Here is a 26,741-nt window from a genome sequence, read left to right as displayed (position 1 = left end):
AGATTGTTTTTCGCCATTGTGGCAGTGATGGAGTAGATACAGAAAGTGATGACCATGCTTTACAGTAATTCTGAGAGCTGCAGCTGCTACAGGCGCCGGGGAGGAGGGAGGGCGATATGAATGTCAGCAGCCCTACATGCCAAGAACAGATGCATACTGGTAAGTAGCATATTCAGTTCGAGGCATGTGGGCTGCTGAATTCATATCTGTGCATAGAATACATAGCAGTGCCCTGTATTAGCGGCGGCTACCAGTGCCAGCTGCAGCGGTCTGAAAAAGAGTTTTGAGAACAGCCTGTCCTACAGCTGCCTGCTGTTTCGATTGTACATCTACACAATTGTGTTTGGTAAATGTATGTGTAGTGGACCAGGTGGCTGCTCTACATATATCATGCAAAGGAATGTTTCCTAGGAAAGCCATGGAGGCCCCTAACTTACGTGTTGAGTGGGCTCGTGGGGGAATCGTTAAAGTGCGTTTAGCCTTTTGGTAGCAAATTTGAATACATTTAACGATCCATCTGGCTATACCTGCTTTGGAGATAGCGTTACCTTTGTGGTGTGGGGCAAAGGCAACGAAAAGTTGTTGTGTTTTCCTAAAGGGTTTGGTCCTGTCGATATAATACATGAGGGCCCTCTTTACATCTAGGGTATGGAGTGCCCTTTCAGCGACAGTCTGTGGGTTTTGAAAGAAAACCGGCAGTTCAATAGTCTGATTCATGTGGAACTGCGATACCACCTTGGGCATGAACTTGGGGTTGGTACGTAGTACGACCCTGTTGGCGTGAACTTGTATAAATGGCTCTTGGACGGTTAGTGCCTGGAGTTCACTAACTCTTCGTAAAGAAGTTATCGCTACTACGAAAGCTACTTTCCAGGTAAGGAATTGAATCTCACATGAGTGTAGAGGTTCAAAGGGTGGACCCATCAGGCGTGTGAGGACCAAGTTGAGGTTCCACATTGGGGCTGGTGGGTGGCTAGGAGGAATGACTCGTTTGAGTCCTTCCAAGAATGCTTTGATGGCAGGCACTCTGAATAGAGAGAGGTGCTGCCTGGTCTGTAGATAGGCGGATATTGCGGTCAAATGGACACGTATAGAGGTGTACGCCAGATTGCATCGGTAGAGGTGTAATAGGTAACAAATAATGTTTTGGATGGATGCGTCTAGCGGGTTGATGTCATTATTATTGCAATAAATGACGAACCTCTTCCATTTGGCTGCATAGCAAGCTCTGGTAGTGGGTCTCCTGGCCTCCTTAATGATGTCCATACAGTCAGGTGGCAGGTTGAGGTAGCCAAACTCTAGGACTTCAGGAGCCAGATTGCCAGGTTCAGCTGTTGCGGATCTGGGTGCTGAACCTCTCCATGGTTCTGCGTCAAATGCTCGGGTTTGACCCGCAGCCGTTGATGCGGCACCACGGAGAGTTCGAGAAAGGTGGTGTACCACGGCTGGCGTGCCCACGTTGGAGCAACCAGGATGAGTGTCAGAGAGTGTTGTCTGAGTTTGCGTGCCACCAGCGGTATTAGTGGTGCTGGGGGAAAAGCGTACGCAAATCTGCCGGACCAGTTCATCCATATCGCATTGCCCTGCGACTGCGGATGTGGGAACCTGGTGGCAGAGCTTTGGCATTTTGCGTTTTCGCTTGTGGCGAATAGGTCTATGTCTGGATGACCCCACTGCTGGAAGTACGGTTGGAGAACTGATGGGTACTCCCACTCGTGCATCTGGTGGCTGTGTCTGCTGAGCAGATCCGCCATCTGGTTGTCCTTGCCGGGGAGGTGTTCCGCCATGAGGAACATGTTCCTCTGAATGGCCCACTTCCACATGCTCTGAGCCAGATGAGACAACTGTGGAGAGTGTGTTCCTCCCTGCTTTTGTATGTAGTACATGGCGGTCATGTTGTCCGTCCGGATCAACACGACTTTGTTGCACAAGTGTACTCTGAATGCTTTCATTGCTAGGAAGATTGCCATCGGTTCTAGAAGGTTGATGTGCATCTTCTTTTGTTGTATTGTCCATAGTCCCTGCACTGTGTAACTGAGTACATGAGCTCCCCATCCCTGGAGAGACGCGTCCGCTGTCCGTATTATTTGTGGAACAGGCTCTTGGAACGGTCGGCCCTTGCAAAGGTTTTGTGGATTCCACCAATGCAGAGAGTTGTATGCCCGACCGCTCACCAACACTAGGTCTTTCAACTGTCCTTGAGCCCGATTCCACTGACGTGCTAAGCACTCCTGGAGCGGGCGCATATGTAGTCTCGCGTGCGGGACTATGAAAATGCAGGAGGCCATCATGCCTATCAACTGCATGAACACTCGCGCGGGCAGGGAGTGTTGTGGTTTGAACTTGGAAATCAGCATCTGTATGCTGTTGATTCTCACTAAATTTGGCTGAGCTGTGGCCGCCAGAGTGTCTATGGTCGCACCTAGGTACTGTTGTACGTGTGCGGGCTGGAGATGGGACTTTGGGTAATTTAGCGAGAACCCCAAACTGTGAAGGAGGTGAATGGTGCGGGATATGTGGCTGGCACATTGTTGGGCTGACTTTGCTTGAATGAGCCAGTCGTCCAGGTAAGGGTAGACGTGTACGTGCTGCCTCCGCAGATGTGCCGCTACAGTAGCTAGGCACTTTGTGAAAACCCTGGGTGCTGTTGTCACGCCGAAGGGAAGGACTTTGAACTGGTAGTGCTGCCCCTGAACAGTGAACCTGAGGTATTTTTTGTGTGAGGGGTGAATGGGTATGTGGAAATACGCATCTTTGAGGTCCAGTGTGGCCAGGAAGTCTCCCTGCTTGAGCAGCAGGAGGACTTGCTGTAAAGTGAGCATGTGAAAATGCTCGGAGAGAATGTACCGGTTTAGGGGTCTCAGGTCTAATATAGGTCTGAGCGACCCGTCCTTTTTTGGTATTAAGAAGTACAGGGAGTACACCCCCGTACCTTGCTCGTGGACGGGTACGACCTCTATTGCACTTTTTAGTAGCATACTTTGCACCTCCTGCTGTAAGAGCGTTAAGTGCTCTGAGGACATAGGACGGTTTTTTGGAGGTATTGTGGGCGGAGTTGAGGTTAATTCTAGGCAGTAACCGTATTTGACAATATCTTTGACCCACCTGTCCGTGGTGATGGAGTTCCACGTGGACAGGAACCTTTGTAGCCTTCCCCCGACAGGTGTTATGTGGTCGGGAGGAAGGGACAGGGCGTCACTGCTTGTTCTTGGGGGAGGACCTGGTGTTGCCGTAGCCGCGTCCTCTGCCCTTTGTGCTGGAGCCACGATATCCACCCCGGGTGTTTTTGTCGTAGGTGCTCTGTGTGTTGCCTTTGTTGTATGTTTGCTGTGACCCCTGTCCTCTACCTGCTCCTCTATTTCCGGGGCGACGAAAGGAGCCGCTCCGAAAGGACTGCGTTTGTAGAGCCCCCATGGACTTTGCAGTGTCCGTGTCTTTTTTTATTTTCTCTAGGGTGGTGTCAACCTCCGGCCCGAATAAGTAGTCGGGGTTGACAGGTTGGTTGAGGATGTTATTTTGTACCTCAGGTTTGAATCCGGAGATTCGCAACCAGGCATGTCGTCGCAACATGACACTAGTGTTTATGGCTCTGGCAGCTGTATCCGCGGCATCCAGTGCACACTTAATGGATGCATTTGTGAGGAGCTGTCCCTCCCTGATGAGGATCTCTGCACCTTCTTTGTATTGGTCAGGGAGATGTTGGAGTAGTTGTTCTAATGTGTCGTAGTGTGCTCGATCGTAGCGAGCGAGGAGCGCCTGAGTATTGGCAATACGCCATATGTTAGCCGCCTGTGCGGCAACCCGTTTGCCAGAGGTCTCTAGCACCTTGGACTCTTTGTCCGGGGGAGGAGCATCACCTGTTGTTTGCGAGTGTGCCCTCTTGCGAGCATTCGCAACTACAATTGAATCCAAAGGTAACTGGCCTCTAATGTAGGTGGGGTCCCCAGGCGCCGATCTGTATTTTTTGTCGATCCTGGGGTTTATTACTCTTGCCCTGGTGGGTTCCTTGAAGATGTCCTTTGCTGGTTTGAGGACACCCTTCAACATAGGTAGAGTTTTAATGTTCCTTTCTGAGGATGCGAAAGTGTCCATGAGAAAGTCGTCCTCTACGGTGTCAGAGTGAAGTTGCACCCCATGATTGGCCGCAGCACGTTCAATTAAGGCTTTGAACGCGGCAGTGTCCTCTGTGGGAGATGTTTTTGCTCCATAGAGTTGCGGGTCCTGTGCATCTATAGGTGCACCGGAGTCGACAGGGTCATCCCAAGCTTGATCAGGGTCCTGTTGGCCTTGAGGGTCCATTTCTCCGGGGTAGGGGACGTGGTCACCCATGTAGTCCTCCAAAACATCTGTGTCGGAGTGTGTGGGAGAGAAGGACAGTGGATCCTGGTAGGGGGAATGGAGAGGTTCGTAAAGAACCGGTTCCGAAACCACTGGCAGCTTTCTTTTAAGTGGGATCCGGAAGGAGTCCAAAGCTGGCTCTGAAGTTATTCTCCTTTTGTGGAGCAGCATCCTGCCGGTGTCGGCGTCGATGATATGTGACGGAGACGTCTCCGCAGGAGAACATTCGGCAGGCGTGATCGTGGTGTGGGTGACCCGTGTCCTGATTTGGAACATTTTCGGGGCCGTGGATGGCGGCAGGCCAAAAGTAATGTTGGCCGGTGCCGAAGAGGCTGTTGGAGCTTTTATTGGCTCGGAGCCCGATGTGTCCTGGAGGACTGTTTTGTGTTTGGTGCCGTGCGCAGCAACGGGCCGCACCTGGAGCGCCATCGATTTCTTTGCGCCGACCGGTTCCGTAGAAGCGGGCGTGGACTTTTTCGGCGCCGGTGAGTCATCGAGTCGAGGGGCGGTAATGGCCGTCGACGTCTTCGATGAGTGTGCCTTTGGTGGTGCTGTCGAAGCGGTGTGAGACGCAGCAGGCAGTTTGACCTTTGGGGTCGGAGTCGATTGCGTCGGTGCCGGGAGCCGAGTAGGTTTGGTGGCACCGAAGGTCTTCTTCCGTATGTCGACGTCGGCCGATGCAAGCTCGGCACCGAAGTCTCGTTTGGTGCGCTCGGTGCCGATGGGTTTTGCTGGCGTCGAAGGTGTGGTGGGCCTCGATCCGACCAGCGTTACTTTCGGTTTCGGTTTCGGTTGAACCAATACAGCTTTCGGTTTCGGTTTCGAAGAAGGGAAACCAGCCGGTTTGGGTATTAATGGCTGCCGCTGAATGGCCGGGCCAGAGGGCGGGGCCGAAGAACTGCGGGATAGGTCTTGGGTAAGGCCCGAAGGCGATACCTCGACCGGAGCCATAGACTGGCGCACTGGGATGTCCTCAGTCTGTACGGGTAGGCCTTCCTCGTCATCGGAGCTACTCTCTTCGGCCCCTAAGGCCTCATTGTAGTCTCCTACCTCGGTGTCGTCTTCGTCTCTGCGAAAGAGGCTTTCTTCAACGTCTTCCGAGCCGGAGTCGTGTTCGGAAACGGGGCTGGAGGGTAGGTTCTCCACGTCTTCGACATCTTCGGTCTCAGCGCTGAAGATGTCGGCCGGTGCCGCTTGCTGCGCTTCGAGTCTCGCTGCTCGTCGATTCCGGAGAGTCTTCTTGGATCGGAATCGGGCACAGGCCATACATGTAGATTCGTCGTGATCCGGTGAAAGGCATTTGTTGCACACCGGATGGACGTCGATGTGGGGATATTTCGCATTACATACCGGACACCGCTTGAATGGTGTCCTCGATTCCATCGTCCATGACTGGTCGATGGTCGGGTAGGAAGCGAAAAAGTTGGTTCTGGAAGTTAGTAAACTAACAAGATACTATCGATACCGATCGGGAACAGTACCGACGCGAACTAAAGGCCTTTTGGCCTAGAAATAGTTTTTCCTAACTTGAGTCAAGATAAGCACATCCGAACCCAATGGCGGAAAAAAACAATCTGAGGATGGAGAGGATGCCCATGCGCACTGTAGTCCAGGGGAGGAGTCACCTATCCCAGGATACTTCGAAGACTCTTCCAGGACAACAACGTGCAATCATCCGGACCCAACACTAGGCGGCGATCTATGCACAGATATGAATTCAGCAGCCCACATGCCTCGAACAGGTGTTATCAATGTGGCTGATGCACTGTGCCTAAACGCAGGTTGGAAGGCAACTGGAAACCTAACAGAGGGATAGTTGGGACTATGAGTTTAACAGAGGTGCCGGTGAAGCAATGGCACAATTTACAGGGGTCAAGTGACAGACCCTGTTTGGTGAGACACAGGTCAAATACGGGCTTTTGAGCTCAACCGTGGTGCTGAGGTAATTTCCCACTGATGTCATGGACTCCATACTGCTGTGGCCCTGCAAACTGGGCTACATACAACCCTTTCTGCACAGGACTCTCAGAGGCGAAGGCGAACAACCATAGACCTCTCAGGGAGGTAGTGTGGGGTATGAGCGCAGAACTCAACAATCAACCAACAGACCCAATTTATTTTTATCAAAATTTATTTATATTTTCTATTGAGAATCACAGGTTGAGCATCCAAATATTGCAGGTTGAAACTTTCTCAAATAGCTAGTGAGAGCAATATCATCTTCATTACCTGAGCCTTGTCCATTCTTCGTACTGTCCCCTTCCCCCTCCCGCCTTCTCCCCTCCCCAGATTGATCAGCGTTCACAGGTCAAGACCTAAAGAAAAAGACAGTTTTGCTCTCGAACCTTCTCTAGAATTTAGCTCAGGTAAAAATAGCTATTGCCATGCCACAAGGCAGAAGCAAGTGCTAGTGTATGTAGGAGAAGATATTGCACCAGTGGACACCATGTTCCCCATAAGCCTTCTAGACTGCCAAAGAGATTTTCCATTGCAAGCACAGACTAAAGCCTATGATAACAATGAGAGAATGAGGGATGGGCCTTGATACTTCCACTGGAAGGCTATTCCTAATGTTGCTGCTCTTGTGCACTTTAGCACTAGATACCATTCCAATTCTGCTATATGTTCGCAGTTGTCAAGTCTCAGACGCAGAACAAAATCCTTCTGATTAAAAGGTGATCAGAAAGCCAAGGATCTTCCTCAATACCCTTGCTATTTTTTTTCAAAAAGGGAGGAGTTTTAAGACAGTTCCACTAGATGTGCATTGTATCCCCCATTTATCCACATCTCCTCTACAAATCCCCAGAAGCTCTAGGGAACATTCAGTGAATTTTGGCCGGAGTGTAGACGCAATTCCTTTAATGTCCAGCCCAGAGCTTGGCTTTTGGAAAAATACATTACTTTTTAATTAAACAGCTGTAAGTAGTACTATACAATTCAATATTGCATACAAGGTGGTACACCTGATCATACACTCCTTATGCTCCTTACTGCATACAAGCGCTAACCCTGAGCGCCAATGTCAGCTTCTTGATGAACTCTTTCCATGTGTTTGCACGTGGAGCACAAAACAATTGTCAGTGTCAGTGTGCAGATCTCTAATTTGGGACTTTTTTAGATGGTAAAGACATTGTACTTCACAGAACAGGCAGGTGGGAGTGCAGTAAAGGATCTACTGTTAGATGAAGTATCCACCAGAAAGAGCATCACTAAAGGTGAGTAACTTTTTCTTTAATAGGATACTTCTAACACTCCTCACCTTTAGATTAGATACTAAAGCAGTACCGCCCGAAACAGGAGGGTTTATGGAATGGGCTCAGGTCAAAATGTCTTGCAGGACCAAACAGGCAAATTGCCCTTCCCATCTACCTTGCCGTTCATTGCCCCAGAGAACCGCACAAAAAGCTAATTATCCACCAAACAGTCTTTGGTGCAAACGATATAGAAGTATAAAGCGCTTCTGGAGTCCAGCTGATGGAGTCAGTCTTTCGAGGTGTGTGGAGGGGCACAGAATGCTGGAAGAATGAGCAATTGTGCAACATTAAAAGGAGTCACAACTTTCAACATGTAGGCTGACCGAGTCCTCAGCAATAGTTTGCCTGGAACAAGGGTGGAGTAGAGCAATTGTACCGAAAGAGCCTAGAATTCACTCATATGACAAGCTGAAGTATTCAGAACAAGGAAAACATTTCTAGATTTAGAAGAAGCAACGAGCAGCTGGGCATTGGCTCAAAGGGAGTGCACATGAGGAAAATCAGAAAAAATTAAGGTCCTTCAGTGGCACCACAAACAGTTTGAAAGGGAACATATGTGTCAAATCTTTTACAAAATGGTCAGAACCTCTTACAGAAGGCCACGGGTCAAGCAAGGGTTACTGGGCCACAACCATGGGGTTGAAGCCTTTTACTCCTGATGTCCCTGGGCCCGACCTACTATGGGTTCTGAGCAACTGGGCCAAATGCGATCCTTTCAGCACTTGACTGTCAATGGTAGGGCGAAAGGTGCACATGGTCACAAAACTGAAAATACATACAGCAATCCCACTAAATGAATGTCAAGTCAGATACTCTCTTATATGACAAAAGTAGTAATTCTATATGAACACGAAGTGAAATAGGACACCCAAACAATAAACAGTCTTCTTTAGGTTGGCATTCTAGCACTGTTCATGCAAGGTCCTGAGTTCCATCTCCCTATGTACTGGCGGTGTGCATTCCCGAATTATGTGAGGCAACATTCAGGTTAGGCCCCAGTTGTAAGTGCGAGTCTTAGAGGTCCCACAATTCGTTTTTTAGAAGTCAAAGTGCACCAGCGCTGTAGTGCTATTAGTCAGAACAAGCTCTGCCAGGGCTCTGCGGGCAGTCGATTATGTCTTAGCCTCTCCCGCTGGTGTGGAAACACGGAAGACCCCGTAAGTGTTCAGCATTCCAGCTTTGCAGTAGACTGGAGAGGGTGCCAGTAAGGAGCTGTCATCGCGTCACTGCCGGTACAGTTTCTGGTGGTCCATGACACTCGTTCGCTGATGTAGTAAGTTCCTCCAACCCCAACGGCAGGTCCTATGCAGTTACTTGGTTTCCTATGCTTGAGTCGGTGCTCTGGGTGCACAGGTCCGAACCTGCAGCTCTGCATGGTCGCACGCTGCAACAGGGCAATGGCCCCCACTCTTCGCAGTGGCACACCAGGGTGAAGTTCCTTGCTCTTCATGGTAACCCCTAGAGTAGAGCACTTCTCTCACAGTGGCCCACTCTGGCATGCAGGATCACCAACTTGTGCAACACACATGCAAAATCCCGATCAATGCAGCACCGCTAACATCACCGACGCTCCTCCTGGCATATCGGGTCACGAACTTTGGGCAGCACATGAGCAACAGCCCGCTCAGTGTGACAGCGCTTCGCTCCACGATGGCGCCTTCTGGAATAAAGGGTCTCCAACTTTGGGCTGCAAAGGGCAGTGGCATGATCAGTGCGGCAACACTTTACTTCAAGGTAGCCCCCTCTGGCTTACGGGGTCACAGACTTGGGATGCCACCGGACAATGGCTCGATCAGTGCAGCAGTCCTTAGCAGAACAGTGAACCTCGCACTTCGCTTCAAGGGTCCACTGAACAGAGTCCCCCACTGGACCTCGCTCCCTCCAGACACTCTTCCTCTTTATAGGATTCTCTGGTCACTACAGGCAGGCAGATGCTGGTGCGCTAGGGCAAGTGGTCTTGATTTGCCTGGGTGGCGTCACCTCCCCAAGCAGGGAAACTAGCAGACCTCAGTGCCCAGTCCTGGGCACAACAGGAAGAAGTCTTCCTGACTCAATCTAGAGCCATTAGGATGTCTTTGGTCAGGTAATTCCTAATCTTCTTCAGAACTCGGGGAAGGAGACGCAAAGATGGAAAGGCGTATAGGACATCTAGGCTCCACTTTAGTTGTTATGTGCCTGCCAGAGAGAGACTTCCTGGGAATCAAACACGCAAATGTTTTGATACTGCACATTCTCGACGGTGGTAAATGATGCCCTGTGCCACCTCAGGGTACAATTGCCATTCATAATCTGCCAGGCGCCACTGGCTGAGCTCGTCTGCCCTTGCATGTAAATATCACCCCAGGTGGTTCCAGGAAGATGCTCTGACATCCTAGCAAACTACAGAGGTGCTGAGCCTCTCGCCACAGGACCCAGGATCCCACTCCACCCTACTTGTTGCAGTATCAGCTCTGGGTGAGGAAGGAAGAGGCGTCTGCTGGTGGGCCTTCTGTGGTTGAGCAGTCACCACTACAGATTTCTTGCAGTCTCGTCAGAAACCTGGATGCAATCAGACAGGTTTCCAAGATGCAGGGCCCTCTGAGATTCCATTGCAGAGCCCACATCTGCCATCTGGCATTGTCGACAAGAATGATAAAGGAGGCTAATGGGCCAAGAAACCACGGAACCGCTCTCATGGAAAGCAAGGACTTGGGCTGAAACATAAGAATCACAGCCCACATGTCCTGGACTCACTGCAAATCAGAGACTGCACCAAAATGAGTCATATATAAGACAGTACCTATGAAAGGAAGCCTCTGAGAAGGATTCATGTGCTACTTTGGCACATTAATCAAGAACTACAATGATGTCAGGCGGTTTACTGACATCAGGAGGTAGTCCCAAAATTACTGGGGCAAGCCTGCCTTCAACAGCCAGTCATCAAGGTGGGGGACAACTGGTACCCCCATACTCTGAAGATGGGCAGCGACTGCCGCCATAGCTTTCGAGAACACCAGAGAGGTGCTGGTGAGGCTGAAGGGGAGCACGGCAAATTAAAAATGCTCCTGGCCTACCGCGAACAAAGGGTAACATCTGTGGTCCTGCAGGATAGGTATATAAGAATACACATCCTACTGGTACAAGGCCACCATTAAATAGCCTGGATCCAGTGCAGGCAGAACCTGGGCCAACTTGAACATGTTGAATTTGCCCTTCTCCATTCAGAGGACCAACCTCTAAAATAGGACCAAGGCCTCCACCCTTCTTCAGCATGAGTAAATAGTGGGAGTAACAACCAATCCAGATCTCCAATGCTGGAACCCTATTGACATCTACATGGAAAGTAGAGCTCACACCTCTTGCTGCACAATGGAAAAGTGCTCCTCTAAAAGTCACCAGGATGCAGGAGGAAGGGCCAGAAAGTAATGGCAGGGCATAGCCTTGCTAAATGATCTGGATGTGAAGGACTGCCACCCAGGGAGAAAGTGTTGGATCCTACCCCTCAGATGCTGGGTATGCGCTGATAAGGACAAAGTAAAGCGACTTGGAAGCAGACACCGCAGTGCTTGAGAACTGGGAAGATCGGTGCCCTTGGGGGCCCATTAAAGTGCTCAAAATGCACCTGCTAAAGCTCCACCATACATAGCTACCCTGGACCATTACAGTTCTTTATGGTACCTGTACACCTATGCTATTAATGTTATGATATTTTATGTACTTATACTTGTACAGCACTCCAGTGGCTAATGCTGCATTATATAAATTGGGTAAATAAATGATAAATAATAATACAATTCTACTATAGGATTGACTATGGCTTATATTTTTCACTAGGTGTTGCTGATACAGAACTAGACAAAAATAACTGACTCTAGCAGGCTCTCACTGTGTTCTATTCTCTCCAAACTGCACCTACATTATTTTCTTTGGGATCCTCTTTCTTCTCGTCTTCCTCTGTCTGGGTGTTCTTCTCAGTAACATTAGACACTTTCTTCTGTATTTCTGCTAATCTGAAAGATAGAATATTAAAGTTAACTTTTGCCATCTTCAAAAAAGACAAATGGCACGCACCTTTTACATACATAGTTATCAAGTCAACGATTAGCTGTAGGTCTGTGTCCTATGAACGTTTTAACACTTCTAAAACAGCTTGCAATTACTAGGCTGTTGGGTACAATTGTTTCTTCGGAGCCCCTAAGTCCGAAATTATTAACAATTAAAATGGTCACACTGGATAACAAACTTTTGGTGTACAGAGTGGGTGTACCACAGACTTTCTTAGTACCAGTTGCAGCAGTTAGCATCTACAGACACGTATTCTGCTGTTTGTCTCACAAATGTAAACAAACACTGGATAAACCAGAATATCTTCCTTGTTTTAGGTGTATATGTTCTTTGTTGTAAAGACTGTGTTGCGAGGTACGATTGGATGCAGAAACAGAAGATGCACATATAGCCTGTAACAAAGAGTTCATAGAACTCCCTTGGCGTGTCCCACTCTTGAAGAAGAAGCCTTAACCATTCACATATACTTTTTAAATGTATTATATTTATACTGTGGCGGATGCACTTGAAGAGATACTGACACTGGGAATCTTGATTAAGTGTGGTAGCAGAGACTAAGCTCACATTGACCCTAAACATCACAACACAATTTTATCAAGAGCTTCACGCAAGTATAGTCTGAGCACTTCCAGGGCAAAAACAGCTGAGCTAGTACTGAAGACCATCACAGAATGGAGCAGATATCTTGCAAAGTGTCATTTAGCTGTTGGTCTCCACTTTATTTGCATTAGCATCTCCCATCCCCCCTTTTTCATTTTCGACCCTATCTGTCCCTGTGTGCAAAGCAATCCCTTTTAACTTCTCTCATTGATTCCTATTTGTTCTCCTTGGTACTTGTCGTATCCTAGTTACTGTTTGCTTCTTTAGCTTGTGACCTGCTAGCCTTCTGGCAACCTAGGGTTCCCAACTAGTATACTTGTCTTTGGGGAACGTAGTACTATACCATCTTCCCTTACACCTGGTAAGCCTGGTTATATCAGTCTGCCCTTCACTCAAACTAATTTTTGCATTACCTTCTTGGCCTGTTTTGTACGACGTACCTTACAGCTCTTCCTGAAAACCTTTATGTCTCTGATACCTTCTGAAAGCTGAGAAAAATCTAACCAGAGGGCAAAATCACTCCTAAAGTTCTCTCATCCGTTTTTCATGCAGCCCCTCCAGCTAGAACGTTGTTGCACTAATGCCTCTGCATAGGGATCTAGTGACAGCAAGGGTTTTAAAAGAGTAAGAACAATCCAACCTGACAGGGAACCATCAAATTAGAAACAGATGCTGGGCTGGCCTCCAAAAGACCTGGTGAACACAATAAAAACAAGCATTGGCATAGCCAATAGGTCTCGCCTTTGGGACCTTATAAGTGTTTAGCCATGCAACAGTTGCATAACTAAATACTTATAAGGTCCCAAAAGCGAGACCTATTGGCTATGCAAAGCGGCCGTGCGGGATCATGATCAGACATCAAAGCGGCCGTGCGGCCGCGAAAGTAATTGCGGTAAAGCGCGGCGCGCGCGCCCGCGCACATGCACTGTAGCTCTAGGCTGGCCTGGTAGCACTTTTTGGAGCCCTCTCAATAAGTCTCGCCAGACCAGCGCATGCGCTGGGTCAGGCGAGACCTAAAAATTAAGCTAGAGGCCGTATGTTTAGGGGTACCAGACTCCGAGCACCTTTACGTGATTATCGAGTATGTACTCGACTATGACTAACTACACAATACACTAATGGAAACATTGTGCTTTGTGAACACATAATTAGCCCTGAAGAAATTCCAACGTATAAAGGAACCGAATGTGTTGGCTGATTTTATCAATGAAATGAATAATAAAAGATGTTTTTAAATTGGATTACTAAGTCCATGAATTGATTTAGTGATGGAATTTGTGGACTGCGTGCGTGTCTTCCTTTGATTATTCTGTTTTCTGCATTGAATAGTAACAATAACTGTTGTATCTTGAAACTGTGTGGAGCATATCACTGGAGCCAGAAAGGACTGGCCAAGCGAGTGCTATTACCGCAGTTGTACTACAGCTGCTAAGTGCACATTAAAAACATGAATTGGATAAGTTAGTAGGTCAAGCTACAGGCTGAAGAGACATGATCAAGCTTATGTAATCCACAAACAAGGCTCACAGCCAAGTTTTGTAGCCTATGCAACGTTTTCACCTGCAAATATAGAAGCCCAAGATAAGGAGTGCCACCTTAATCTAGGCATGAAAGAATGCACACAACCACAACATGCTCATCTGCGGAAGTTAAAGGTAATTTTTTCTGCAGAAGTGTTAATGTGAAGAAATACCCCAACCACACCTTTTGCAACTGTACATCAAACGAGAGTTCTTGGTCAAACAGTATGCACAGATTCTTCGTCTTGCAGACATAAGGCAATACACCCAAGGACTGGTTAACCTACCAAAGCCTGGTCAACCAGTAAGTGACATTCTTTACAATAATCCAGATCAGATCAGTCTTTTTGCCATTCATTTAATGATGGCTAATTGAGACAGTAGAATAACAATCCAATTTTAGCTGAGTGTTAATGACACAGAAGAAAGTGTTAAAGCAATAAGAGCACATAGACTCCTCGCCCACCCTTTCACAGTTGGAGATGAAGAATAAAGAGCATGGGGGAGAGGGAGCCACACCCTATTTAACGCTGCAATTGAACAGAAACATGGCAAAACAAAATGGAAGGAGTAAAACTGCCTGAATAAATCCCCAAACCAATGCAGTGCTGACCAATCCAGCTGTGCTTAATTGGCAGGTAGATTAGCGAGATCGAATGGTCTAATAGTAGAAGCCCTGCTTCCTTGGCCTCATCCTTGATGGCTTGTAGCTCACCTAGAGATGTCAACAGGAATGACCCCATTCTGCATTTCAAACTGAAGTTCCCTTTCCCAAAGAGCAGAATCATGGTAACACGGAATGTAAATGGTGTTGCGGTATGGTGGACCCTCAATTCCTTGGACTCTTGTCCAATATATATCCTAATCGGACATGTTGGACTACATGCTACTTGCCGACATCAGATTCACACAGCAAGAAACGAGAAGCAGCAGCCGTGCTGGCTCTGCAGTGGCTCCGCAGGGGGTCCTAGCATCTTGGCTAACGGCTCCCCTGGTCTGGCACTAGGGACAGGCCCTTAAGTTTTGGCCCCCTAACCTCGCAGCCCAGCCCACAGACCCATCAGGACGCAGCTCCAGAGCCTGAATCCAAACCAGGACAAAGCTGAGTTGGAGCCGGAACCAGAGTCTAAGCCAGTGCTACGAGAACCAGCGAGGACCAGGTACTAGCGCCTGACTGGCAGAGACAGGGTGGAGGTAAGGCCTTAGGGCCACGGTCCTCTCCGTAAGGTACGGAAGCGGCCGGCGTTAGGCCGGTGTGGTTTGCTCCTACGGATAGCCCGTCCGCACTTCGCACTCCTCAGTACGTGCCTCCCCAGGGTGCCTTTCTTCTGTCCCCCCTTAGCTAAAAGTCCTCTCCGTAAGGTACGGAAGCGGCCGGCGTTAGGCCCGTGTGGTTTGCTCCTACGGATAGCCCGTCCGCACTTCGCACTCCTCAGTACGTGCCTCCCCAGGGTGCCTTTCTTCTGTCCCCCCTTAGCTAAAATTGAGCCTAAATGAAACAAGTTTTGAGTCTGGGCCCTAAAAAGCCCTGAGATCTCTGGAACCAGGGAAGGTTTAGGCGGCTTGTGTTGGAGTGCTGCCTTGTTGCTTATATTTTGCTCTGCATTAAACATATTTAACAGTCTCCCAGCCTAGGGCAGCCGGTTGTCTGCACCCCCACACTCCTCTTTTACTACGACATGTAGAGGTCACCTCATGCTTTTCCTTGCCTTCTATTACCAGTGGTCTGCTACCTGACTAGGGGAGTAGGAGTTGTGTGCTACCTGCCAAATGACACAGAGGAACGTACCCACGGCATCCTCCCCATAGACTCCACCAACAGCCCTCTCGTCACCACTGAACTTCTTGATAAAAGGAAGGGCCTTCAGGAGGTTGCTGAGGGCTACCATCTTTTATCCCACAAACACCTGATTCCTTCCTTCAATAAGCAAGAAAACAACAAATCTGTCATAGCTTCAACAATGTGGCTCTCAGCGCAGACAGTAAGCCAAAACAAAGCAGCTTTCAACCAGCCATGAAGCAATTCCCTCTCCAAAGAAATGCCAGAAGATGCTTTTCCTTCATCGCGGGCTGAGATTCGGGCAGTCTGGGTCATAAAGAGGCTCTCAGAAGGCTCACATCTATCAGCGAGTCCCGACATTTCTTCACACAGCTGCAGCTAGGACAACCTCTAAAGCACAACACCTCGGAAGGAAGGCGAGCCAAGAGATGCCTGAGATGTCCTGCTTTGCTCATTTCAGTCTGTTGTAACTGCCTTAACATACCAGTTCAGCAAGCTAGAAATGCAGGTGGGCCTACTCAACACAATGGCAGTCTACGTTACTTCCACTGATTCAAACATTGGAGCGCTAAACGTATTCATACAGCACGCTTAAGCCAACGCAGTCCAACTAGTTCCATTCTGAACACATGATCTGGTCCTTGACAAGCTGGCATACTCCTGGGCACTTTTGCTACGGTACTAAAAGACATAAAGCTGCAGTTGAAACCAGATCCACCAGCCGCACAAAACCCTACGCCTGAAAGGTCTGCTAATTGCTCCCCTAATGAGCTTCAGCGATAAAGCGACCATATCAATGCCAGACAACAGAGAAACACAAACACACAAGCCGTAGAAATCCACCAGTCAATCTCAGCAAACACTAATGCCTGGCCGCAACCAAGGAGAGACTTAGGAAACACCAATCTACAGAGCAGCACAAACATCATTCAGCAGAACAGCTTAATTTCTCAGCTCTTCGCTATCTCGCCTGCTCCCAGCTCTGGGGGACAATTGATCAACGGCTACCAAATCAGCACAATTACTCAGCCTTTTACCAGTAAGCTTGCTCCTAGTGCTGGTCTTGTAAATGTACAACCCTCAGGAACTACTCAATCTACGAAAAGACAGCAAAGAAGGCTTAGAAAATATCACAACAAACAAAACGTCAAAGGCTTGTTAAACACAAATCGAGCAAGCCTCCATTTGCAGACCACTCACTAAGCCTAACAAAGTAGCCAATGACCTGAGAGAAGCAGTGGAATCGCCCAGCGGACCAAAAGCCAATAAAGAAACTAATTACAACTCCAAACCCTTCCCTCAAGCCGCACCAGGTCCAATACCCACTTAGTATCTTCTTCAGCAGTTGGGAACTACAATCGAACAACCTAGCCAATGTAACGAACACAAGAGAGAGAACTTGCTCAGCGACCACCGAAGACAATCTAGAAGACTCTCAGCACGGCCAACGTGGATAATTAGGATCATTTCCATGCCCCATGGTGGATTTTTCTGAACAATTTATAGAGATAGCCAGGTGTCAAGCCAGCAACCTAATTACCCATTACAGGGCCTCTCCTCCACCACAGGCAATGACGTAAGAGCTATACTCCAGATCATCATAAAACAACAACCTTCTGCAGCTCTAAGTATACCGCCTATAAAGAAGTAAACTCTGAAGACCGATAACCCTCTTGAAAAACCTTGTAATCTCATTTTTACATCAAAATACAAATCAAGGGGAAAATTTTAAAAAATCAATTGCGGTACTAAGATACGTATGACGCAAGAAATCCCTTCTTTAAGGCACATTAAGTCATCTGACATTCATTCAGTCACCTTCTTGAGCTCCTCAAACCTGGCAGGGAAGAAGCCACAGTCATCACCTGGACAACTGCCCAGCCAGTGGAGCAGGTGTGGGCGGAGAAGCAGGCTTTTTGCTAAATGGGTCATCAAGATCTCCCGCCAGGAGGTTTAAGCCTATCCCCAATTTCTAACGTGCATAGCCCCAGTAAAGACCACTTCCCACTAGGTTATCAAGTGAGACTGGGTATTCACGATCTAACTAAGGGGCCAGATGCCAATGAGCTAATCTATCCAACATCAGTCTTCAGAGCGGCTTGGAACCACGCTGTTTCAACTACATGTAGTCAAGGCACCTACACAACTGGCCCTGAAGAGGTCAAACTTCCACAAAGTCAATTTCGCCATGCCACAACTGACTGGGCTTGGCTCCTAAGTGCCTTGTTACTAGATCCTCATAGGTACAGGAAGTATGGACAGAGCAATCGCTCAGCTGATTGGCTCCTTAAGGAACGTTTTCCAATCTATGCATGGAACATAGAGGGATTATCAAGCAAAACTGAGGATGAGCACTTTTTATCCTACAAAAGACTGTACTACATGGTGATATTCCAAGCGATCTGGTCCCTAGAGGCTCTAGAACTTCTGGTATTCTTGGGCTATAGCAAACCGGCAGTAAAAACGTGCATGCTGGGTGGCCCTGCTGGGGGCCTTGCCATCTATGTAGTGGGAAATTTCAACACCAAATAGAAATCAAAATCGACCATCCTAACTTGCAAGCCATAAAATTCTGGGAATGCTCTCCAACTAGTGCTCCTCTTCTGTTGATTCTGAATGTTTACATCCATCCCTTGACTACTAAGAAGCAAGAAACAATCGACATACTATTGGCATTCATTACTGCCCAAACAACTGCAAACCCAGCTTTGCTCATCTTTATGACCGATGACTGCAACATGAGCTTAGCGCAGGCTACAACAAGAGACCAAATAGTGGAAACACACAACCAGATATGGCATATTCATTCCTTTCAGCCATTTATGCAGAGAAAGGGCGCTAGTGGGCAATTATTTGTAAATGATGTGGAGCATCTGGGCCTGAAAGCCTTGAACGGTCGCATTAACCCAGACATTCCTGCTCAGCCTACCCATCGCTTGACAACTTCCAAATCAATTATCGATTTCACTTTTGTGCCCCTCGTCCTATTTCCCATGGTTATACATTACAAACTGGGATGTCAGCTGGAAAGCGACCAGCAACCTCAAAGGATTCTGCTAAGACTGCATTGCCCAATGCATGACTAGGCCCCGCCAGACATAGGTATAGTTTCTACCATTAACTAAAGCCTTGAACGGTCGCATTAACCCAGACATTCCTGCTCAGCCTACCCATCGCTTGACAACTTCCAAATCAATTATCGATTTCACTTTTGTGCCCCTCGTCCTATTTCCCATGGTTATACATTACAAACTGGGATGTCAGCTGGAAAGCGACCAGCAACCTCAAAGGATTCTGCTAAGACTGCATTGCCCAATGCATGGCTAGGCTCCGCCAGACATAGGTATAGTTTCTACCATTAACTACAGAAGGATTCATTGGTCAATTTGATCCATTGAGAGGATGGAACAAATGCCAGCCTCAAATGGAAACTGTTATGTAACTTAACTACTGACCCTTTGGACCAGTGGGGCCAGCTCTCAGTGCTCCTGCTGGAGGAACCAGCCCAATCCCAGGAGGGCATTAACTGCCAATGCCCCAGCAGCATCAGGCCCAGAAGGATTTCATCTCAACTCGTGACAGCTAAAAAGAAGCTGAATCACGCGCCACAGTTACTTCGTACTAGTTCAAACTTGACCTTACTGAGTGTGCCCCTCCCCAAACTGAGAGGCCTGTACAAAAAAGCCACATGGCAGCAAGCCAAATCAGAAGGAGACCGGTATTGGTGTAACGTTTTCTCAACCTCCAGAATAAACGATGCTAGAGAATTCTGGTGACTGGTGAACCACGCCAAAGGCCCTCGGCCGCCCCCCCTCAACCTTGAACATCTCGGAAGACAGTTGGATCATCTACATCCAGGAAATGTATGGGGGCCGAAAGTCATCACCTGGGCTCCTGGAAACAGGGCCTTTAAAACTGGAGGCGGTTCATCTTAGCACTCAATTCTCATTGGGCGAGGTGGAGAAAATAATAGCTGGCGGATGATATGATGGCGCCCCGGGCCGTAGCGTTCTACTGCAAGTGATTTTCAAACAGAACCCCCAATATTGGGCCAAACATCGGTCAACATTGTACAACTATGTTCTCACCAACCAGGTTATCCCGGACAGCTGACCGGGATCAATCATAGCTCCGATCTTCAAAGCTGGGGAAAAAATCACTTCCCTCCAACTATCCATTGATTGCCCTACTGGACATGGAGGCAAAATACTTTGGCAAACTCCTGCTCACTGAATTGACTGACTGGGATGAGGCAGGATCATTGGCTCCAGGGAACCAGACTGGGTTCATGAAGAAAACGGGCACAACCACAAACAGTGTAATGCTTGCCCTGTTAATCGATCAAGCAAGGCGTCACTCCTCAAACCTTCATCTTTGTGAGGTGGACTTTCACTCGGTCTTTGATGTGGTGCAAGGTAACATCTTGTGGTCCAAACTACAGAGCTGGCGAATCTCTCCTTCTCTCCTAAAGCTATACAACTGCTGTACTCAGACATGTGAACAAGGGTAAGGCACAGCGGTATCGTAGAAAATACCTGTGAACAAAGGCCTTAAACAAGGAAGAATCTTGGTTCCATTTCTTTCCAGCTCGTATCTAGCTGAGCTGACAACTGCACTTAACAGCGTTAACACTCATTCCTCTGCGCTGTGTGGCCTCAACGCCACTTCCATGCTGTATTCCGATGATGTTGTCCTGATCAGCTATACCAAGGTCAGGCTACAGCGATTAATTAACGCAACTGCCTTGCATTTTTTTAATTGACATGTTTTTATTAGGGTTTTTTCATGTAATGCATTACAAGTAATAATCATCAGTATAATCGTAAGTTATTGTACTACGGCACAACATAACATTAGGGATCTATAAGGAAGTTAGCGTGTGTGTGTGCTGTAGTCCGTCAGTGGCTAAGATCTCCCGTGGTGTCTTGAGAGACTCGTCTTCCCAGTGGTCGGCTCCATCTGGCCCCCATGTATGTCGTCCTGGTCGTGCCTACATTTTCGGCCTCGGTCAGGGGTCTGTTAACGCAACTGCCTTGCATGCTGCAAACATAGGCTTCGAGTGGAGAAGTGTGGCTCAATGATTAGAGCGGCAGACCCTGATGCAGAGGTCTAGCCCGGGATCAGGGTTCAATTCCCCGCCTCGGCGGGTCTTGGGCTCAAAAATTCCACGGACCTGATAATTCTCGCCTCGGTGCCTATTCCAATCATGGAGTCCCACTCTGCAACTCTGGGCAATAGCTTGCTTAATCTCCACAACGGCCCCCACAACGCTAAGGATGCCTGGCCTCCACCTTGGGGGTGCCCAGGAGTGGACGCCTCACAGGGAAAGCCAGGATGGGTTCCACACAGCGGTATTCGTACAAGCGCCTTGAGACCCTTGCGGGTGAGTAGTGCGCTATACAAGTATCAAATTTACATTTATCAAATTTACATTTTAAATCTCAATAAAACAAAAACAATGCCAGTAACCACCAGAAGAAGCCTGCCATCAAATTTCCACTTAGAAGGCAGACCTGGAAGCTGTGCTGGAGTACAAATACCTAGGAGTAATCTTTGACTCCAGAGGTGCTTTTAACAAACTGTGCAATGCGATACAGAGGAGAACTAATACACCAACTTCTGCCTTTTGCACCTTAAGGAACTCTTCAGAAGGAATGTCTCTCCAACCACTCATCCAATTCATGCCTGCTAAACATGCACCTTCTCTCGTGTTTGGCATTGAGGCCCTGAGAGGTGCAGCAGACAAAATAATTGACAAAGCCATTATAGGAACATATCAACGAGTGTTCAATCGTCCACGTCGCACCTCTCCAGCCCAAATCTGCCTTGAGTTCAAGCTCCGGAGACAGACCTTAATCAGCCTGTGTGCCCATCTTAAATTTTGTTATAAGCTAAAAAATGAATCAAGAGCCCACATTGACAGAAGCACTGCACTTCGTCACTTTGTCCCACGGGACCACCTGCAAGCCACCACTTTGACTTTGGGACTGCATTGCCCAGAGTCCCAAGCGCTGCAAGCGCCAACACAGATCTCTCACGCCAGGCATTAAAGCGGCCTCGGCCTCCCGCAGCGCGGGTGGGCCCGGGCCACGCTTGGGCAAAGCCCGTGCCAAGAGTGGGCCCATCTGCGCCCATCAAAGGCCGGAGAAGGCTGGGCTGGGCCACCCCCCTAAGTCCTGGTTCGTGAGATCCTACGAGAGCCCATACCATCTCCATACAAGGTATTGCTCTTCTGGTTGCTTTTTTCTCCTCTTATGTGAATTTAACTTTGCCACCTGCTGGTGTTATCAAATAATAAATATGGCTAAAAGGAAGGGCATGATAGATCTACATGGGAAAGGAAAAGCAGGGACACTGGACGCTTTTTTAACTAGAGCCAAATCTTTTCTCAACCATGAGATACAGCTAGCAGAACACCGGCTTTCACTAGGCTCTCCCTTTTCGCAAAAGCGTTCCTCTCTGGGCAGCACCATTAGGTCATGTGACACTCCTACTGCCCACCTAGTACCTCCCACTGCCTCTCCGCCCCTTGCACCATCAAAATCATCCTCTCCTATAGTGGATGTATGAGGGACTCTAACATTACCACCAGAGGGCAGGCCACCAAAATTCAGTCTGCGAATGCCAGTGAAACTCCTGTAAAAGGAAAAGAGGGGAGCACAAAAGCAAAAACCCCAGAAGCTAGCTCGGGCAGCTAGACCTAGAGGGACTGGCGGAACTAGAGCAACTGAAATTGGCCAAATTTTAAATGGGTTTACTCTATCAATGCCGGCTCAGTCCCCGGGATCACTTGATGAAACTTGGGAAAGACTGGAGACTATATATGCTCCACGCTTCTGGAACCACTTTTACAAAAGATAACCCACATCGAGGAAAGACTTAAGAACATTGAGGTTGCGGGGACCAGCTGGGAGAATGACGTAGCTGATAAGAACTTTGCCGCCCTTTGGAAAAGACTAGATCGATTGGACACTTTAAAAATAAAATAAACTCACAATTTAAAACTATTAAGCCTACTAACACTGAGGGGTTGGTTTCTAATCTGCCAGCTAATGTCACATTTAATTGTAACCCACAGACTGCCGCACCAATATCCTCTCCATCTTCGGGTGCATGTGGCACCTGTAGTCAAGTCAAGGAATGCTTTTAATCAGTGCTCCTAACTGTGCGGGATAACCCCTTTAATGCTGGTGGTACTAATAGCTCACCTGCTATTGCTCCACATATGTCCCCAGATTCTCGCAGTGTGCCTAGGTGTACCGCAGATAGCACAAATTTAGGGGGTGGCAGACCGTGTGCGGGGGCTCCGGAACCCGAGAGAATAGAAATCGCTCAAGTCAGCAGGGAGGTGCTTAGCCTACCACCGGCATCCTGTCTTTTTGTTTTGGTCCTGGCAGGTGTACCCCCTATCAGGAAAAGCCAAGTGGAAACATGGGACCAACTGCGCTATAAAAGTGCTGATTGTTTATCAAAACATAAAGGGTTCTGGATGTCAAATATAAATGATATTATCATGGTGCGTAGAGTAGGTTGGTTTGAGCGGTCTCTAAGGAAAATTGAGGGGGACTGTGTGGTCCTTAATTTTCGAAATCCGTCAACAGTGAGATCTTTATTAATGGCACAGGAGGTAAATACCACCAAATCAACCAACATCTGGTCACAGCCCCTTGGATATTTTTACAAACCAACTATGGGGTTAAAAACCAATGATGTTTTCTCCCTAACTACGCACAATAGGTTTTTACCTTTGTCTGGTCTAGATAACCAGGATTGACTGCCCTCCCTGCCGGTTTTTAATAAGTCGAGTCCCACGTTATATGAACTCATGCCACGTGGATACTGTACCCTAGCCATGCCTGTTGATGATTAATGTTGCCGGCCTGGCATCTAAAATAAATCTGCCAAACTGGATAGAATTGGTTCAAAAACAGGACATCCTTCGGTTATAGGAAACCAGGGCCATGCAGGCTCTATACTTAGGTTCGAATGTTTTAACATTGTTATCCATATTCCTAAGGCAGACCGCCTGTCTGGTGGGCTTTCAATTTGGGTAAATATCTCTGCAGGAGGCAGTGTGAAAGCCCTTGACACAAAGAATGATAAGTTTCAGGCATTGATTTACACAAGGGGGTCTCTATTTGTTTAATTAGTTTTTATAATAACGATTTTTACACCATACCAAATATGAATTTTATTAAGCTGTTAAAATTTATTTCAACTTAAATTTTTTTTAAGAGTTATGATAATCTAGATGGAATTTGTCTGGGGGGTGACTTCAACGTTAGGATCTCAAGAGGGAATATATTAGGCGTGGACTCTCTTAATACTGCCGCCCCTTGTAATAGGGGAATAGAACTATTGGATCACCTGTGCACTCATAATTTAATTAATACTATGGAAATAGCCGTAGTACCCAACACGGATAAGTACGTTGGGCCGACATATAGAGATTGGGGCAGTGCGTCTAATATCGATTATGTTTTAATTTCCTCCACTCTAGAAGATTGCCTGCTAAAAGCTGAGGTCATACCAACTGTCCAAGGTGACCACAACCCTATCCAAATAACATTAAGAATCGCCCCCAAGCCAACTTATGCTAAAGAATGTGGTGCTAGGAACCTATCACCCTCTACTGACAATCTGAGACTAGTGTGGCGAGGTATTGATAACAACGATCTGTTCCTTAATATGGTAAAAAAAAAACTTGCCTCTTATTGACCTTTGCCAGAATACTAAAAGATTATAACCCTGAGGCAATTAGTGCTGTCGTTCTACTCTGTGAAGGTATTAAACTCGTGCTATCAAGGCCCATAGTAGAAACACATCCGGGCCCAAGATGGTTCAATAGAGATTGTTCTGTAGCGAATAGAGAGCTTCGCAAAGCACTCATAATGAACTCTAGAGACCAGGATCTCATTAAATCCTCGAGGCAGCTATACAAAAGTAGCCATCAGCCAACGAAAGGATGAAATTATAAAAGACCGCTGGGATAACCTTGAATGCGCTGCCATATTAAAGAATGTGAATTGCTTTTGGGCTGCATTAAAGGCATGAGGTCGATGGGACACTCACTGATTCCCATAAGATGTAATATTACCAGCGATGCATGGGAGGCCCATTTTTCTAAGATTTATCTAGCCCCTCCTCCTAACGAGGCATATTATGAATATAAAACCACCACTAAGGATTTCAATATCACTGTCAAAAGTAGGGGACGCTATCCAACAGAGTCTGGGCAATAAAGCTCCTGGTTCTGACGGGCTGCCCATTGATTTAATCAAGAATAAACCAGAGTTCTAGGCGCCCCTTTTATTAAACATTTTTAATAATTTAACTAATGCTACAATTCCCAGCACATGGTCTTCCAGTATTATTGTACCTATTTTAAAACGGGTGATCGATCGAATCCAAGCTGTTACAAAACCGATCTCCTTGATTGATAACACCCTGAAAATTTTAGGGAGGATCTTGTATAACAAGATAAGGTTATGGGCTGAGGAGGGCCACATTTTACATCCTTCTCAGTTAGGGTTCAAAAGTAAAATAGCCACTGTTGAGCAGTGCCTAAACCTTAATTTGATTATTGGTAAATATACTATAGCCCAAAAATCACCTTTTTATATGGCTTTTATGGATCTTACCTCAGCCTTCGACTACGTTAATAGGTCACGACTATGGTCAATTCTTTTAAAATACAGCTCGGATGAAGTTTTAGTTCATTTTTTTTAGCTTATTTGCATAGGGACTTGAAGGCCCGGGTGAGGATTGGTAAGGGTGGGGAGGTATCAAAAGACATCAAAATCGGCAGAGGGGTCAGGCAGGGGTGAGTCTTGGCCCCCCTCCTTTTCATCGTATATATCAACGATTTGCATGAATCTTTGACAAAGTTTACTAATGACATTATTAGTAAGCTTTGCCAAAGATTTTTTGATCAATGGTAACATACTCCCCGCCCTACTGTACGCTGATGATGCGGTCTTAATGGGCCGCACACTGAATGCACTACGAACCCGCGTACGGGTTTTGTCGATTTTATGGCTGTTTTAGATCTACGTACTAATTTAAAAAAATCATTTTTAATGGCTTGTGGAACGAAAAAGTATCTTATTAACACAATCATTATGGACTCTAAAAGTTTACATCGCACTTGCACTTTTCCCTATTTTGGACTGGTATTCGCCGCAAATGGTTCTTGGGCTGACCATGTGGAGCATAGCAGCAGTAAGTTCTCAAAAGCTATTAATTCAATACTCAGTCTCTCGCAACCCAAAAAGACACAGGTGGTCTTCGCTATTAATAAAACATTTAAATATCAGTGTATTCCGACCGCCACATATGGTGCTGAAGTTTGCGGTTTTACTAAGTGTAACAGCATCCAGGGCGAAGAAAATGGATTTTGTCGGAGACTCCTTGGAGCTCCCATTTCCTCATTACAGTTTGTTTGTCACAAAGAATTGAAATTGCCATTTATCGACGAGTATATCAGGGCTCGTCCGGCTATATTTTGGCTTTCAATCTGAAAAACCCAGCGATCCTCACTAGAGACATAATAAAGGACTGCCTTAAGTGTGAGAAGGGCAGGGACATACCCTGGCTTGCTGCTGTAAGGGAGAGCCTTAATTGTGTGAACCTTGAGCACATCTTCCAAAACCCCACTAACTTAGAGAGCATAAATAAATAAAAAAATTGGGATGTTTTATATGCTCAGTATAACAAATCAAGACATGAAAAGAAGTCACAGAAAACCTCTGTTGCCAAGTACATGTCCATAGAAGATTCCTCTTAGCTGCCGTCCAGCTATGTTTTAAAACCCATAGGTCGTGGGAAAGAGGATTGCTCTTCTGCCTAAGGGCCGGTACATTGAGATACTTACTTTCTTTTCCTTTGGGATATAACATTAAACTTTATCAACTGTTATGCCCTTGTGATGACCGAAGTAATCAAACAATGTTACACTTTCAATTTTTTTGTAAATTTTATTTAAAATATACAAAATGGATGTTGATGCAATTTAAGAAAACAGCCATTTCCCACTACAAAGTAGCTTACACAGAAATCCTCAAATTGCAAGATGATGAATTAATTTTCCGTGTAGGCTCATTTTTAAAAGTAGCAGTATGTGCAAGCAGAACAATGGGTACCACTTGAAGGATGTCTGTGATGATAATCTATTGACATTGTATTCAGGATTATTGTTTAATTATC

The 26,741-nt window shown here is 47.0% G+C and overlaps 1 protein-coding gene across 2 annotated transcripts in view; it reads right to left on the bottom strand.

Annotated features, from left to right (window-relative positions):
• OPTN (optineurin) overlaps positions 1–26,741 on the bottom strand; it is a 522,442-nt gene that overhangs the window by 217,824 nt on the left and 277,877 nt on the right. For both annotated transcript variants that reach the window (XR_014981292.1, XM_085652875.1), the window contains exon 7: positions 11,488–11,581. Coding sequence is in view for 1 of the 2 variants with exons in the window: in XM_085652875.1 (XP_085509001.1) it covers positions 11,488–11,581 (94 nt within the window). In the remaining variant the exon portion in view is untranslated. The remainder of the gene's footprint in view (positions 1–11,487; positions 11,582–26,741) is intronic.

Source organism: Triturus cristatus, chromosome 4_1 (assembly GCF_964204655.1).
Source record: "Triturus cristatus chromosome 4_1, aTriCri1.1, whole genome shotgun sequence".
Lineage (NCBI taxonomy): Eukaryota > Metazoa > Chordata > Amphibia > Caudata > Salamandridae > Triturus > Triturus cristatus.
Note: the sequence above shows the minus strand (reverse complement) of the source record. Positions and strands in the feature narration are given on the sequence as shown.